This window comes from Ceratosolen solmsi, unplaced genomic scaffold (genome assembly GCF_000503995.2).
Source record: "Ceratosolen solmsi marchali unplaced genomic scaffold, CerSol_1.0 scaffold47, whole genome shotgun sequence".
Classification (NCBI taxonomy): domain Eukaryota; kingdom Metazoa; phylum Arthropoda; class Insecta; order Hymenoptera; family Agaonidae; genus Ceratosolen; species Ceratosolen solmsi.
Genome location: NW_011948419.1, coordinates 2,649,839 through 2,667,446, shown reverse-complemented (window position 1 = coordinate 2,667,446; position 17,608 = coordinate 2,649,839). Strand labels below are relative to the sequence as shown.

The window sequence follows — 17,608 nt, the reverse complement described above, 5'->3', positions numbered from 1 at the left end:
GGTCGTAAATTTAATAGTGAGTAAAGATTTCTGAACAGCTAAACAAGTGCTTATCCCTACGCTTCAGTTGTCTGAAAATATTGAAGAATACGTAATGAAGCTTGTGATTTTATTATTATCATTTTTATTTTAGTAATTATTTAGTATTAAGAACCTTTATTTTAGATTGTAAAACATCACTTTAAGAATAAACATTGCTTTCACGTCGTTAAAACAGTAAAATTGAAATCCTTCCACATAATGTTCATCCAAATGCAAATAGAAGGGACTCAGAAAGTTCACGAACGAGAGCCAAAATAATCGCCATAGTCCAGGACACCATCAGGAGCAAATCATCCCGTTGTCCTCGCGTTATGTGCCATAGTCCGGGTTGTCGTCGTCGTTTGGCTGCTGGGCCTCGGTCCAGTAACCGGGTGAGGCCGGGGCCCAGGGCACGGCGACGTCGAGCATCGCAACTCCGGGTCTGTTGCTCTGGATGAGTTTTGGCGACTTGGGTGGTGATTCCGCGAACGTGACGTTGCGCCGTGAAAGTCGCTTCAAAGATGGGGGTGGCGGCGATCTCGGCAGCGGCATCGGGCCCGAGCAACTGCTCTCGGCGACGTTTCCACCTGCACTGCTGCTATTACTCCTCATTACACCTGAGTGTGGGTATTGCTGTGTACCTGGTCGACCTCGGCATTGCCAATCGCGTTCGCTGGTGCGTAATACTGGAAAAAAAAGAATAGCGACGTCGGACGTCGTTGCTCTCAGGTGGATTTGTTTATTTGTCTTTTTTTTAATTTTTTTTTATTTGTTTATTTGCTGATTAGGTGGATTATTTTGGAACATGGGAGTTGCTAATTACAGATTCAAACTCTATTTTAGACTAAATGACTGTTTTAGTTATTTAAAACATTAAATATGGATTAATAATTTTCTAATGAATACTTCGAAGTTTTATCCAATACTCATAAAGTGGATTTTAATAATTATTACGTTGAATATGATTAAAAACACTTATTTTGGAGTAATGTAATCGTTGTGAAAGTAAAACTAAGATACAGATATTCAATCTCTTTTAACGGATATTTTTTTACACAAACATTGTAATATAAATAAAAGCTAAAACATAAAAATTCTTAACAATATCTATACAACTGCAATATTGTGACTTCAATTATAATGAAATTTAGATTAGTTCACAAACTTCGATAATTAACGTAACGATTATTATGTTATATTTCATAATATTAATTTCTAATAGATATTAAGCGACTACTTATTTATATTCATCGTTTAATCAATAATAATATATAATTGGATTAGTATATATATATATTGGCTTGACAATCATGCTTTAGAAATCCAGTGATGGTTAAGAATAACTAAATTGCTCAATATTTTATTTATAATTATTTCAATTACATTTCATTTAAACGTACATATAATATTGCAAATATATAATTTCATCGATATGTGCTATGATTTTTCCTTGCTAATAATTCTGTTTTTGTTAGTATACATGTATTTCATAAAACTTAAAATATACACATTTACATTATGCATTTAAGTCGGATTGTTGCAGCTCGAGACTTAGCATTAAGCCATGCAGCTTTTCATGTACTACAAGTTCCTTAGAAGATATATTATTAAAAGCAAAACGATGAAGGGCAAGAATAAGGGTGTGCGGGAACGGAGAATGTGAGCGAAATTAGGATTCGGTATAACTGAAATACAATGAAATTCAAGATATTACAGTTTAGATCGAGGACGATAAAACTTAAGTTAAGCGGTGTATTATTTGCCACATGAAAAATATGCTCAAATCTTAATTTAAGAATTAAAACATTTATGCGCTAAGCCTTGATTTCAAATTCAAAATGATAGCTTCATTGTCAATTAAATAAAATAACTGGAATGTACTTTTTTAGTATATTAGCAGATTATATTGATTAAAAGTTTATTCAATTTATTTATTTGGATATTATAATTATTAATATAAATATTTATAAACTGCTTTATTACCAAAAAAGCATTCAGGCTTTACCAATAGTATTTAATTTATTGTCTACCTGATATGATCTTAACAGATTCATGCTATTAATTAAAATGATATTAATTTAAATTAATATTAATTTTGGAAATTACATATCCAGCATTGTTACTTTATTTTCGAATTAATTTGCCATGCAAAAAAATAACAGAAAAAAAATATTCCCAATGGTAAAGTCTTAATATTAATTAAAAGAATATCAATAAATTATAATTTATATATTTACAACAAATACAAAAAAAAATTTATAATTAAAAGTGAAAATAAGTTTATACAATTCCTTCATTATTGTTGAATATCATGCTTCATCTACTTCACTATAGAGCTACAAAAATTCTAATGAACTAATGTTCAATACATTACATAACTAAGTAAAATAAATTTCTAACGATATAATCTATTGGAATCAGGTCTACAAGGAAAACTTAAATTATTATTATTTGCAAAGTAATAAAAATTTATCTTCAGGAATAAATGGCTCCTAAAAGAATAAAGCTTCTGTATGTGATTAATTTCTAATACCATCTTAAGAAGTTTTTATATTCTACGGATTATCTACATGAAACACTGGAAAAACAAAAATTTAAAAAAATATTGCTTCCAATACAATAGCTGTTTTCGATAAATTTTCGCAATCTCTCGTTACAAAAATGTTCATAAAGCCAAAACGTAAACGAGTACAAGAAAAGAAAATAGTAAATAAAACTTCCGCTTTTATTGCTGTATAACTCGGATAATTCTAGGGATAAAGCAAAGAAGAGATAGATAATAGTGGCACTGAATCAAGGACGAGTACTCACTTATGGTCCCGGGTAAGGCGCATGCATCCTCCGTCTAACTCTGCAGTCCGTACCACTAGAGACAAGAAACAAAAAGTAAAACGAAAACGATAGCGCAGCTTTCTACATTTAGCCTTTGACTCGTACGCATTACAAGAGACGTAATGATATATGGAAGCGATGGTTCATTTCGGATTAGTAAAAAATAAATCAATATGAGATAAGAATTGAAAAATTACTGTTCAATATTATCTAATACATGATATCTAATGCATGAAGAATGACAAGGATGATCGAGAATGAAGTGTTTATTAATATATATTAATATATATATATATATATATATATATATATATATAGGATGATCGAGAATGAAGTGTTTATTAATATATTATTAATATATATATTGTATTTATGCGCGCGCGCTTTAGTGCATGTGTGTGGCGCGTGCGCTTAATTGTGCGTATGAATGTTTATATGTGTTTATATATACATGTGTGCGTGCGCGTGTGCGTGCGCGCGCGCGTGAGCGTACATTTGCGCCTGTGTACATACATATGTACATATATATATATATATGTATATATGCTTATACATGTATAGATATTTATAGAGAAAGACGCAACATCCAGCCAGATGCACGTAAGCTCTCAATAAATAAGTACAAGTAGGTTAGCATGAAATAATGAGATTTTTAAATAGCAAATTTGGATTAAAGTACTGATTTTTTGTTTATTTATTCTACAAGTTGTCGTTTTTAAATCAATAATCAAAACGAGAAATTCATGATGTAAACACAAATAAAATGTATTGCTCGATATGGTTACACGTAAGTTAAAAAATGATTTTGTTATTATTATAAATTAACTCTTTGTTTCAACCTTATGATTAGGTGGTAGTCGTAATTTTATTCAAAAGATACTTAAGTTTTCATATTAAAGAGCTCAAAGAGAACTAAAAACAATGCGTTAACCTTATTGTTAGGCTTTCTCTTTAACTTATAACGACGTGTTAGTGTTAATGTATATACATTTACTTTATCATGTACTCACTGCTCGATTTGCGAATTACATATTGACTCGTCTATCAAGTAGTGAGCGGTACCAAGAAAGCCTTAAAGTTTGCTTATCTAAATGCATGCCAAGCATATAAATCTATACACGTAGAGTTACGAGTGTGATTATAATTAATTACTTGCTAAGTGCTAAAAGAAATACAAATGAAGTATATAAGTATATGGTTGAAAAGTCTTAAATTTTAAACTCGCATCTCCTTCTCTTAGCACTTACTCCCTTATTATTTAATACTCTGATATATTCTCATAATAGTAAAATATTTGAATGTAATTTAAGCCAATTTTAAGCGTGATTATGCGCATGAATATCGACAAATTTTTTTAAAACAATATCCCACTTACCCGGCCATTGTCGAAATCTCGACCACCTCCGATTGTCAGGCGCGCTTTTGCCTTCATCGCATCCGACAGAGGAATCTAAAACATTAGTTTCTTATTTTACAGTTAGCTTGCGAGTTAGAAATATTATAGCTAATATTCAAAAATATCTGTTCGCATAGTGAAGTGATACGTTATACTTTTGCTTAATACCCAATAATTGGATTAAATACCAAATAAGGCGCGACGAAAATTCAAAAATACTCGTCCATCAAATGAAAGTGTCTCATATGTATTCTTTCGTTTCAGCAATAAAAATAAAATCGTCTTATAAAATTTATTTCGATATTTTCACTCTGCGACACGATTTATTCACACTGACATCAAAATTTACTTTTCATGAAATTATAATCATTGTTTTTCAATAATTTGAGTTTTAATAATTAACTGTATATGTAAGATGCAAATAATGTAATTAAGAAATTTTCAAACTAGCAGGATTCTAATCGAAAATTATTATTATAATTTATTAATTTATTAAGATAATTTATTATTCGCATATAATTAATATAAGTCGAATTATCCGTATATATATATATATATATATATATATATATATATATATCTATATATATATATGTATATATATAATGGAATTCAAGAAACCCCTATCTCAATGACTTTCTCAATGTAATGATCTTATTATTGATTTATAAGAATTGAAGAAGATCATATTTTAATTGTAATTCTAAAAATAAATGTTTCATAAAAGTATGATTTTCTTGTCAGTGCATTGACTTCGTGGGCGGCTTAGATCTTTACCTTTGCTCTGGTGGCTTCGGTGTGCGACTTGTAACAAAATTCCACGAGAGCAACAGCAAGAGCAAGAAGAAGACCGCCGATTAGAATGTAGAAAATGCCGGCGACATTGCTGAGTAACAATTCGTTCCTCGACGTATCTTGCTTATCGCCGTGTCTACATTCCGTACGTTCGTACCACCATTTGTTCATTAATTTAGCCAATTCGCCACTTTCCTTCAGCGATAATACGGCCAGATTTATACTGTCTCTATTAATGGAAATTTAATGCTATTACTAAGCCTTGAAATATTAAATGTGGTCATCTTGGATTTATTATTTATTCCAACATTATGCATTATATTATTGATATATTTATGAAAATGCATTTTTTTTTTTTTAATGTCAGTAAATGTTAAAAAAATTAAATATTTCATATACATATATATGAAGATATGAAAAAATTAGGATATTTCAAACTGAATTTTTTGTAAAAAAAAAAACTTATTTCAGTTTTTAAATGATCTAAGAATGAATCTATGATTTTTTGTTACTACCAAATAATTAGTCCAAGGAATTAATAATCCACATAGATGTAATTATTCTTTTCTTACGTGTTAATTATATAGGATGATTAAATAGTTTTAAAATTTACAGAATTTTATTGAAATTTACAGTGGCCTATTACTAAACATATTAATAAAAAAATTCGTTAACGACATGTTAAATAAGATATGTTAATAATAATCACAGATTTTCCACCAATCGTTTCATTATATTGCAATGAATGTGAAAACGATGTACAAGAATGCTAAGTATTTTAGAAGAGCGCTAACAGATAATTAATTTGGTACAAAAAAAAGAAAAAAAAAAAAAAAACGATTACTATATAATACAGATTGTTATTAATTATAAACGTTAAATATTTAAAGCTCAAAAATATTTTTCTTCGACTGGTGTATTCATACAAACATTCGATATTGATCAATCGATTAAAATATAATAATCCATTCAAATTCTTCAAACAACCGAGTTTTTTTATACTTAACTCCACGTAAGAATTTAATTTTTTTTTCCAGCAGGAAAGAATCTTTCCAAGAATTAAAGTTCTAAATTTCAGAAAATAAAATAAAATGTGCGATACTAATGTGCGAAGCTGGTGTCGTATTATTGAATGTAACAACTGCAAAGTTTTTGCGATAGAAGGTATGCGAATGGATTTTATATGAAACAGGAAAGAAGAACAGAATTTAATTTACCTCAGTGGCGAGCCAAGTGGCGTAGCGATTCCAAATCCCTTGGCGTCGAGATTCCTCCCGACTTTCATAGTATCACAGGGTTCTCGCTCGTTTATATAATCGTTTTTCGGGCTCTCAATCAGCAAGGCATACTTTCCTTTACTCATCCGTACTCTTTGAATACCTTCATCATACGAGTTGACAAAGACCTGTTTATTCTCGTTCATGAATCTCCACATTTGCTTATAAAGTTCGATTTGCGATCTCTGTAAAAAGTTTTCTAAACTATTATCGGTAATCAAGAAATTAATTCGATTAACGCCAAGACAATGTAATAAAAAGATCCTTTAGTACCCTTATAATCACGCATCTTAGAGCTAAATATCATTATACTGCGAAAGATGTTACATTAATTCAAGATTGCATTAATTTAATTTCAATTTACATATGTTCACACGTATAGTTGATTGCAGTTTATAAAAATAATTAGATTATCTAGACATGTCATCAAGACATCCGAGATTAAAGTTAAATGTATTTTTTTTATTTTTACTTAGCATTACTTATATGATGCATAGTACGAATGTATTTAAACTTTAGAGAAAAATGTATTAATATTATTTTATCGATAATATAGTGTTACCAATATAATAATTTTGGTAATGTATATCGAAGGAATTTTATGAAAAATTGTAACATAAGGACTAATTAATTTTGTTGTCATATATTTTATAACAACGCCATAATGTTAAATCTGCTTGACTGGATATGTTATCGATTTTAATAAAGTAATGATAACAATACTAAGTAGTTCTTAATGAGTATTATTTCGTTTTCCTAATAGAATTCTTTCATTAACACAGTTTTGCCGTATTATTGAAGTTTTTTTTACATAATTTAAATTACTTTCTGCCATTATCCAATGCAACGTTTTTACGATAATAAAATCGTCCATTTATTTATTAAGCATTGCCGAGGAATCATATATAATTTCGTATTTTAGATATATGTGCATGAATAAATTGACTATTTAAAGAATTACTACATAATTCGGAAATGTCAACTATTTTACGAAGGAAAAATTTAATTGCCGTTATACTATATTGTATTATTCCAAATTTCATTGAATATTTACTTTGTATTTATTTATGACATGTATTTGTGCGACATTGCGTTACGTTAGTCCATCATTTAAATGAAACTAGATCCGAAAGAGTTTGAAATGAAAATATAGTAGGGAATAGAAGCGCCTTTAGCATACAATGAGAATAAATAAGTTGGACTATGAAATGTGTATCATCGTCATGAATATTACTAAATTCGCAATGAAATGAGGATTGGACGCAATGGAATGGATATGTATAAAGTGTGCGTGTGTAAATATACCCGAAAGAAGTCCCACGTAGAGCCATGCTGCAATGTACCATACTGCACTTCGGTCTGGGCGGCCAAGTCTTCGGGCGAGTTGATGGGTGTGACCATACGCTCGACCGTTAGAAATGCCGCGAGATTTGCGGTATATGACGAGATCAGGATTAGTGTGAAGAACCACCAGACGCTACCCACGATACGGCCGGAGATGGATCTGCCAAAGTCACGCGTATGCATTAGTGTCACAATGCAATGTAAAACTTCCTTTTATTCGCGTGTTTTCTTTCTTCATACTTTCTTCATATATTTTCAGTATTAAACATAATTTTGCAATTTGCCTATTTGAAAAGCTTCTATTAAAAGGATTTGTAATGTGGTTATGGAGAATTGTTGTTCTTTTGAAATAAGCATTTTTACGTGATAAATAGATTTTGAAACATTTATAATATGAAAACTTTTCTATTAATATGTAAGTGTATAAGTGCATTGTATTTAATTATCGAGTTTCTGTTTATGTAGTTAAAATTTAATTTAAAACTAAACAAAGTTTGATGTTCACTCGTGAGTAACAAAAAGCAAACAGCAGAATAAAATGCAAAGACGGCTTATAGATATAGAGCCACATAGAAATAATTATTTCTATTATCTAATATTACGATACAACTGATATTCACTTTATGGTAGATATTCATATGGATTTATATATATATATATATATATATATATATATATATATAAAAAATAAAATAAAATAAAATAAAATAAAAGAAAGATAATGGCATTTGTTCCCGGTAAAATAAAATATAATTTTCATTATAATAAATTTATAGATCGACCGTAATCGAATATAAACAATAAAATGATTTTAGATTAAGGAGTAAATTACTTCACTTCAGAAATATTTACGCTAATTATAAAGCGCATGTAAATGAGGTGAAATTACGAGGGTTTCGTAGAAAAGAAGTTCATTATGATACGTACTATTACGTGTCATGTAATTAGAATTTGGTTTAGTAAGAGTACATGTAATTACACAAACTACAGTCTTTCCATTCCCGCAGTTTGTCTTTCTTTATCAACAGAAATCTCTCGGCAAACGTATTGTCATAGCGGAGAATATGCAGATGATCGAAGGAGGGGAAAATTCATCGAGGAGCCCGGGCTGTAGCATTGCACTTTTGTATTCTTTTCGGCATTGCGGCCGCAGCTTGCACGATCAATTTACATTTCGGCTTCGGCACTTTCTTATGGGCGCCACGAGTCCACTACCACCCTCTTGATTAATAGCTCAAATATTCTCACGGCAACGATATGAATTGTAAATTCCCGACCATTTACACTCTCACCTCTATCCTTTCTTTCTCATCGTCGTTCCTGCTTATGCCTCCTTTCTTTTCGCTCAATGCCGGGAATACTTTATGCAAATACACATTATGAAACGAACGGGACGCAGTCAAACGTTAACTTAACCGCGACAATCACAAGTCTCTCCCGGGGATGATTTCAACGGTTTTTCCGACTTTAGTTCTCTCGTTTCTTTCCTTGATCATTAAAATATATCATTACAGACCGACTGCTGAAATACAATTGATGCTGCTGCGAGAGCTAAGCAAGACGGTAATTCCGTTTTTTCGTTTTATTTCTTCGACAGTTTTATTATTAATGGATTTAAGAGTAAGGAATAATGTTATTTTTATATTTTCGAGCTTTTTTTTCTTCTAGCTGGAGTTAAATCGATACAATAACTAATCGAATAAAAATGATCGAAGCTGTAATAGAATTTTTGTAAGCTACGAGAACTAAAAAAAAAAAAAGAATAATAATAATAATATGTCAATGTAAAAATAGAAAATATATTTATATAGAAGATACAGTTTTATACTAAACTTATCGGTAATAACTTAAAAAAATTCGTATTTGTTAAATTGCCAATTAAAATAATTAAATAATAACATTTACATAGGCGTTAAGAAATCAAGTTATAATTTGATTCGATTCATATCAATTAGTTCAATTAGTTCATAAAGTATTTAAAAAAAAAAAAAAAAAAAAAAAAAAAAAAAAAAAACAATTAACGTATTTTTTTAAATTTGATAAGATACCATTGAAAATTATTTTATATTTCGTTAAGCACGACAGTCTCAGTACATAGCCAACTACGCAATGAGTAGTCTGTTGATATATATATATCAATTTTGTACGTAATAACGTATAATGTTCAATAAATTACTAATACGATTATATTCAATTAGAGTTTCCGAAGATTAGAGTTACATGGGAATTATGACGGCCAACAAACGATTTATCATCTAATAGAAGAATTTCAAAGTTGCGTAGACACGAGGTAAACTTACCTAGGCGAGATGTCACCGCCTTGCTGCATAATTGCACCCAACGCGAACCACAAACTATTCAGAATGCTGAAATCGTTGGCCATGCTGGTGTGTTGAGTGTGAGGCGATCCCTGCGGGCCATGGGAATGCTGCAAAGTCCCGTCCCGGGAGACGAGGCTCGGGTCACGACTCGAGCCGATTGTCAGGACGCGCCATTCGTACGGTGAAAATCTAAGTGAAGGCAATGGCTGATTACAGCTCTCAACTTGTTTTCTTTTTCTTTGCTTTTCTTTTTTATTATTTATCACTAAGAGATTTTTTTTTTTATCCATTATTAATGCTAAGTGTTAGCCGCTGCAATGCTTAAGAGATAATGAAATAGATTGAATTCTATTGATGTATAATGTTTTATCCAATTTTTATATCCACGAATATTTTTATTGATTAACAAAAGAATGTTGGATGTTTGTAGGATGTTTGTGGTGATTGAAATTACATGTAAATATTTAAAAATTTCATATGAATTATTTTTAATTACTTAGCAGCATTACTTTGAATACTATAATTGTTTAACTAATCAAGATTGTTTCAATATTATTTCAATAATTAATACAGTACGATGAATTTTTTTTCATTTTTCATCTATCACATCTTATTTACATACTAATAATGATATGTATAAAATTATTAGAAAGTTATCAATGAGATAGAATAAAATCTATTTAATATTCAATTAGTATTTCTTTTTAATATTGCTGAATTATTTGTTCAAGCACATTCTAATAATACACGCGAATGTCATATTTATAATGATTATTCTATTTTTAACATTAACATTTTATTTTACATACATTTCCCGTTACATTAACTTATAAAAATCAAATTAAATAAAAAGATTCTCTTTAAAAATACATATGTTAAAATTTATTTATTGCGACAGACAGAGATACATAAATTCTAATTATTCATTATTTCGTTTGTTTATTAGTTGAGATTTTAAAGAGATCTTACCTTGAAACGATGAAGAGTACTATTGAGACGCCAATATAAGAAAAAATTACACAGACCCAAATTTCCTTGCTGAGTGGATTAAGAAAGCTAAAGACGCCAGGATTTTGCTTAACGGGTTTTTTAATCATGATACTGATGCCTAGAGACATAAACGGCTTACTAAAGTCAATTACTCTTTCTCGCTCTGATGTAATAGTCATTGGAGCAATAGCAATATCTGCTTCCTAAATAAAACAAGTTTTAAATTATATTATGATATTGTTCTAGAAATCAGTATAAATGTTTTCATAAATCTACGGAATTGTAAATGAAATATTTAAAGTACGTCAAGTTTTGTCAATTATTTTTTTAATCACAAATAGAATTATATTCAACATTTAAGAACATAATAGAATGTGCTAATAAATTAATGCAATTTCTTGGTTAAATAACCAAATAATTAAAAACGCATTTTAATAAATAGGTCATTGCAAAATAAATAATTGCTTTCCTACGGTACATAAAAAGGATAACTTCAATTACTGTATACGATATATAAACATGATAAACGACACAATGGCACATAATCCTTATGAATTTTACAAACCAATTCATAGATGGAGTAAGTATCGAATTTGCTCCTCTAAGCTTGCAAGCTCGAGACCTCTATCGCAAATAAACCAAACCGACAGTGCATTGTCAGATAAAACAGTTTTTTCCTTTTTCTGAAATAGGTAGTTTTAGCCCCGTTCGATCAATAATCGACTCTTAAAGCTCCTATTTACTCAATACTTTTGCATGTATCGAATTAACATGTTAGTTACTACTTCTCGTGTTATAAAAATCTTCTTTCGAATTTCTTTTTTTTCTCTCAATATAGCAAAACTTTATTAGTTGTTCAACCAAAAATATACATTTTACAAAAAAATAAATTATTTCGTAATTATTTATATATTGTTGATTAATAAAGTAATAGTAATTTATTATTGTATTAAATATCTTCAGTTTGTAAATGACATTTTCTTCTTTTACAATCAATGTTCTCTTCTTATTAGTACATACTTATCCTTTTTTACTACATATATCTTTCAATCAAAAGTTGTATAAAAATATCTAACGCATTTGATGGTTCGATGGATTATATCAGGATTATAAGAATTTTTAACGTATTGATCGAATAAATAAAGCAAAATTGATTAAATATTATCAATGTAAAGAGAGTATATTAAGCTTCACAAATTTTGTGTTTAATTTATAAACGACGAATGTATCGTGGCTATTATTTTAAGTTATTTGTTAATTGATTTTCAAAATTAATATAATGCTATCACGTAAATGAGATAACTCAAATTCAATAGAAAATTTCTAATAATGTGGAGATAGAGAATATTAGACAATTTTTTTCTTTACTATGTCGTAAATTTGAATTAAAAATTTCGAAATATTTGTATATGTATAGATATTCTTCTCGTCGGCATAAAGAACAATACATCTATATACTATTCTACTTTCTTTATGAACCTATTAGATATTATAATTAATTATTATCAAAACGATTAATTCAAGATAAATCAACTAACGTCTGCATTAACGCCGTACAATTATATGTAGGAATCAATTATATTACTATATAACTAAATAATTTTATTTTAAAAATAATTCGTCTTTAATTCGTATTTAAAAATAATGATACAATAAATTACTAATTTGTTTTAGAATATCAGTTTTAAAATATCTATCATTAAGATTAAATTCAAATTATAACGGAATTTTTATTCAATCGTTATAAATCGTATATATAAATCTTTATAATAATAATCGTAAAATCACGTACATACTGTTTCATTGAAACATTATGCATTATTTAGAATATAAATTTGAAGGTGAAGAAGCATGTATTCAAAATTATGTTCATCGTAGTTTAAAATTCCAAAGTAATATGAATAATTTATTATTTCGTAAATGTACTTTTAAATAACAAAAAGTATAATAAAAATTCTATTACTATTATTTTGATTTATACACAAAGAATTTCGAAAATTTTATTAAAATTTTTTTTATTCATTCACGAGTAATTCAGCATAATGAGAAAAGAATAATGAAAGTACGTTGAATTTCGGTATAATAATTCTTAGCTTTGATGAAAAAATCACTATATATCGATAAATTTTTACATTTTTGTGAGGAGTATAATTTATGGTACCATTGGGATTTCTGACGGTATTGTAGATTTATCTGATATATAGAGTACAACAGACTCTACACATCATTATTATCTGATTAATTTACCTTTCTTATGAGTTCTCCAACCATACCGTCCCAGCCACCGGGTACGGTTGGATTTTCCGAACCATATTTTCCATCCTTAACAATCTGAATATCCCCTGTAAACAAATAAGTACAAGATTTAGAATGAGCTTATGGATTTTCTTTGATATATAAGTTTACAAAATACTATTACAATTGTTTCTAGATGTCAAATACAATATTACGTATGTATAATTAATTATGTTGCAAACTGCTATTCTACCAATGGGAAATTACAATATAATAAATAAGTATTTAAATCATAAGATACAATAGATTTAATAAATGATTGATAATTTTTTTTTTGTGTAATAAAATATAATATTACATTTCAATTATTTAATTTTATGATGAAATAATTTCAGTTTATAGACTGTACAAGAATATCTTATATGAGATAGAATATTAAGAAACGTTAAGAAATTGTCAATGAAATGGTTCCTTTTTTAATGTTTGTTAGAAAATTAGAAAGAATATATTCGTTTAAATAAATAAATAAATAAATAAATAAATAAATAAATAAATAAATAAATAAATAAATAAATAAATAAATAAATAAATAAATAAATAAATAAATAAATAAATAAATAAATAAATAAATAAATAAATAAATAAATAAATAAATAAATAAATAAATAAATAAATAAATAAATAAATAAATAAATAAATAAATAAATAAATAAATAAATAAATAAATAAATAAATAAATAAATAAATAAATAAATAAATAAATAAATAAATAAATAAATAAATAAATAAATAAATAAATAAATAAATAAATAAATAAATAAATAAATAAATAAATAAATAAATAAATAAATAAATAAATAAATAAATAAATAAATAAATAAATAAATAAATAAATAAATAAATAAATAAATAAATAAATAAATAAATAAATAAATAAATAAATAAATAAATAAATAAATAAATAAATAAATAAATAAATAAATAAATAAATAAATAAATAAATAAATAAATAAATAAATAAATAAATAAATAAATAAATAAATAAATAAATAAATAAATAAATAAATAAATAAATAAATAAATAAATAAATAATAATTATAATACTGTACTATAATTTTACTATACTACTATAATTTTAACATGTATAAAGAACTTACAGCTAATGTTTAATTTTCTCGTGATAAGATCAGCCAGATCTTTGCAGTAACCTTCATATCGATCCTTCATTTTTTCAGGAGGTTTTCCGTTTTCGTATTTTCTTTCCATAATATAGGGTTCTTCCTATTAAAATTCAAATGTACATATTTCATTAGAGCGGTCATTAGATTAAAGAAACATTTTAAAACGTCGTACTTACTACTATTGTTGTCACGATGTAAGTCTTATTCTTTAAAATTTCGGACTTGGGATGCCGATCACGTTTGGTTGGTACCACTTGGTATCCATTAATATCTGTCCATTCGGCAACCTTAAAAATTAATTGTAATTAATGTTTCTTTATCTAAAGTTTCACTTTATGATTTTAAGTTTTATATTGATCCATTATATTTTCGATTTTTATAAATTCAATTAAATTCTTCTTCATTTCAATTCAGAATTTTGTTATTGTTTGTTTTGATGGTGATTCTATATCTAGAAACCAATACTAATTTTATTGTTTATTAAAATTTGATTACTATATACATATTTACCGTAAGAAAGACTTTAACGAAACGATGAATTAATTATACATTAATATAAAATAAAATTACAGCTAAGAATATGTTTTTTTTTTTTTTTTTTTTTTTTTTTTTTTTTTTTGTATAGATAAAAGATATAAATTAATAATAAAAACCGCGTTAGGTAAACTACTAAGCTTTAAAGAAATGCATATTGTTGCTTATATTATTCTATGTTCTCAAATGTGTAAATAATTGCAACAGAATTCATGTAATGGTACTTTCAAAGTGTACAAAAACTTTTGGTTTAATCCTAATACAATTGTAAATAGTAAATAGTATTTAATATGTTTATAGTGCGTGAGTTAGTTGTCACACTTTGTAAAGAATTTACATGTTGATATTCTATAAAATAGACAATGATAAAAAGTACCTTTACAGGCGCACTATTTACTGTCATTTCAACAACATCCAGTGTGTAATTTCGACGTCGGCCCTCGTCATTGAATTTAATTTGTCCAGTAAGTCCTTCTATTTCCACCTAAAAATGCAAAAAAAATTGCTTTTAAACGCTTCTAATAGGAGAAACGAACGTTGCGCGCAATTTTTCTTTTTGTTACGAGCTGCACTTGTAGTATTGACACTTTTCTGCCATAAAAAGGTTTCGCTACTCTCCTTTTAACGAATACTTTTTCGCTTTTTTATTTAACATTTCTACAGTCACGTCATTTTAGGTACGGGTGATATTTTATTAGGTCACATCGATGAATTACGTTAGAAATAAAAGTTTCGAGATTTAATGTGACACTTTAACTTTTATGTACGTTTCTTGAAGCAATCTTAAAAACTATTTTCATTCTTCAGAGAACATAGTTTATTGCGTGACATAAAAGCTACGTATTTGCGATACAACATTAAATTATCTTTACGAATATTCAAAATACGAAATTTCTGCTACCGAGTTTTATAAATATTTTCTAAACATATTTAATTTTCAATTTCAGTGCAGATGAAACGTAGCTTTTATATTATAATTAAAAGTCAAAAGAAAAAAAAAAAAAAAAAAAAAAAAAAAAAAAAAAATAATTTCAACTCATATAATTTGAGATTAACATATGCTTCATTCAAATTATTGTTCTATTCAATCATAAATCTACATTTGATAAGAACATTTATTTCACATAAAATTATTCAACATAATATGTATTTTTTCTAAGCTTTACTTGCTTGACATAATATATCCAACAATCTATTGATGATTCATAAATAATTGAGTGACGAAGAACAAAAAATTATAAAATTCTCTTTTAAAATAAATTATTGTCTTTATCTTCAAGTAATCCTGTAATTATAATGAATAATATAATAATAAGGAAGATTTGCCTCAGCAGGCAAAATATATAGAATGGGTTAATTGATTTTGTGGTAAGTACTGGCAAGCAATAAGGATAAATAACTTTAAATTGTAGACATAACTTTACAAAATGAAAGTACTTTATCGTCCTGTAGTTGGGAATCTCGAACGTCTAGCGACATCCTTTTACGTGTTTCTGTACTCGAAATCTCCCAACTCCTGTCATCGACACGCATTAAGCGCATACAAAAATTTTTCGAGAAAATTTCCTCCCTACCTTCATTTCTCAGTGATAAGCAGAATTCTTAGCGAGGGAATGAAAAGTTGAGAGTTCAACGAGACTTTATCGCGGCGACGCAGAAAAAATGCCAATTAGTGTCAGTGCCAGATATTATAGAAAGCTGTAGTTTTCGGTTCGAGCTGTTCGTATTTATCGCGAGCAGAAAAAGGAGAGCAACCCTAAACCACACGGATATTTCTGCGTATTGAGCATTGGCGAAAAATGATTTATATACTTAGTGAGCGGTATTACGACGTCACTCTCTCTCTCTCTCTCTTCTCTCTCTCTCTCTCTCTCTCTCTCTCTCTCTCTCTCTCTCTCCCTCTCTCTCTCTCTTTATTCAGTTCGCTTGCGCCACAGTTGTCGATTAGCGGTTGTCATTCTTTTGACGCTTTTTTCTTTCATTTCTCTATATCTTTATTATTTACCGAGTGATTCCACGAAAATATGAACTTTTCTTAAGATGCGTCATTATAAATACTTATTTATACACTCATATAAAATAATTTTCCTAATACATACGTCATAATTCAATTGCAAGTTTTTTATGTGTTCAAATGTGCTCTTAACAATTATCGCATTATAGAAATCGCTTGAAAATAATGGTATTATTGTTTCACGAATGTAAATTAAAACTATAATAGAAATATTAGAAAAATAACATTTATGTAGGAAACAGAGCAGCTTTCGTACGTCTGAAATGAAATAGAAATCGCAAAGTAGAACTCTAATGGGGCAAATTATATTAAAATTAGCTCAAGTATTCCCGCTCGATAGAATTTAAAAAATGAATTTTCAATAGTATTACACTCTCCTTTTAATCAAGTCAATATCTATTTACGTATATCATATATAGATATGCTACCGTATATGTATATGTAGGCTCTCGGCTCGCCAATATTTGACGTGCATTGTTTTCATGGAGAAATTCCCAAATTGAAAAAGAAAACCAAGCCTGAGAATATATAGTTGCTTCTTCGTGGATCGTTTTCGTTCTGATTGTGTTGGATTTCGATTGAAAAGTTCTTCCCAGAAACTAAAATGTTTCAATCTCTCTGCTTCCCCCACTCTTATGTACTTCTAAGAAAGAATCAGTTTTGATCG

General features: G+C 28.0%; 1 protein-coding gene across 3 annotated transcripts in view; it reads right to left on the bottom strand.

Annotated features, from left to right (window-relative positions):
- Window positions 1–338: 338 nt before the first annotated feature.
- GluRIB (Glutamate receptor IB) overlaps window positions 339–17,608 on the bottom strand; it is a 170,286-nt gene continuing 153,016 nt past the window's right edge. The window contains exons 8-19 of one of the 3 annotated variants that reach the window (XM_011497461.1): window positions 15,304–15,411; window positions 14,570–14,680; window positions 14,370–14,493; window positions 13,224–13,318; window positions 10,956–11,179; window positions 9,966–10,175; window positions 7,627–7,825; window positions 6,262–6,506; window positions 5,027–5,273; window positions 4,229–4,303; window positions 2,833–2,887; window positions 630–707 (exon numbers count right to left, since the gene is read on the bottom strand). In XM_011497461.1, the coding sequence (XP_011495763.1) occupies window positions 2,867–2,887; window positions 4,229–4,303; window positions 5,027–5,273; window positions 6,262–6,506; window positions 7,627–7,825; window positions 9,966–10,175; window positions 10,956–11,179; window positions 13,224–13,318; window positions 14,370–14,493; window positions 14,570–14,680; window positions 15,304–15,411 (1,659 nt within the window). In that variant the 3' untranslated portion in view covers window positions 630–707; window positions 2,833–2,866. Of the gene's footprint in view, window positions 708–2,832; window positions 2,888–4,228; window positions 4,319–5,026; window positions 5,274–6,261; window positions 6,507–7,626; window positions 7,826–9,965; window positions 10,176–10,955; window positions 11,180–13,223; window positions 13,319–14,369; window positions 14,494–14,569; window positions 14,681–15,303; window positions 15,412–17,608 lie in introns of those variants that run through there. The other 2 variants (XM_011497463.1, XM_011497462.1) reach the window with 2 other exon arrangements.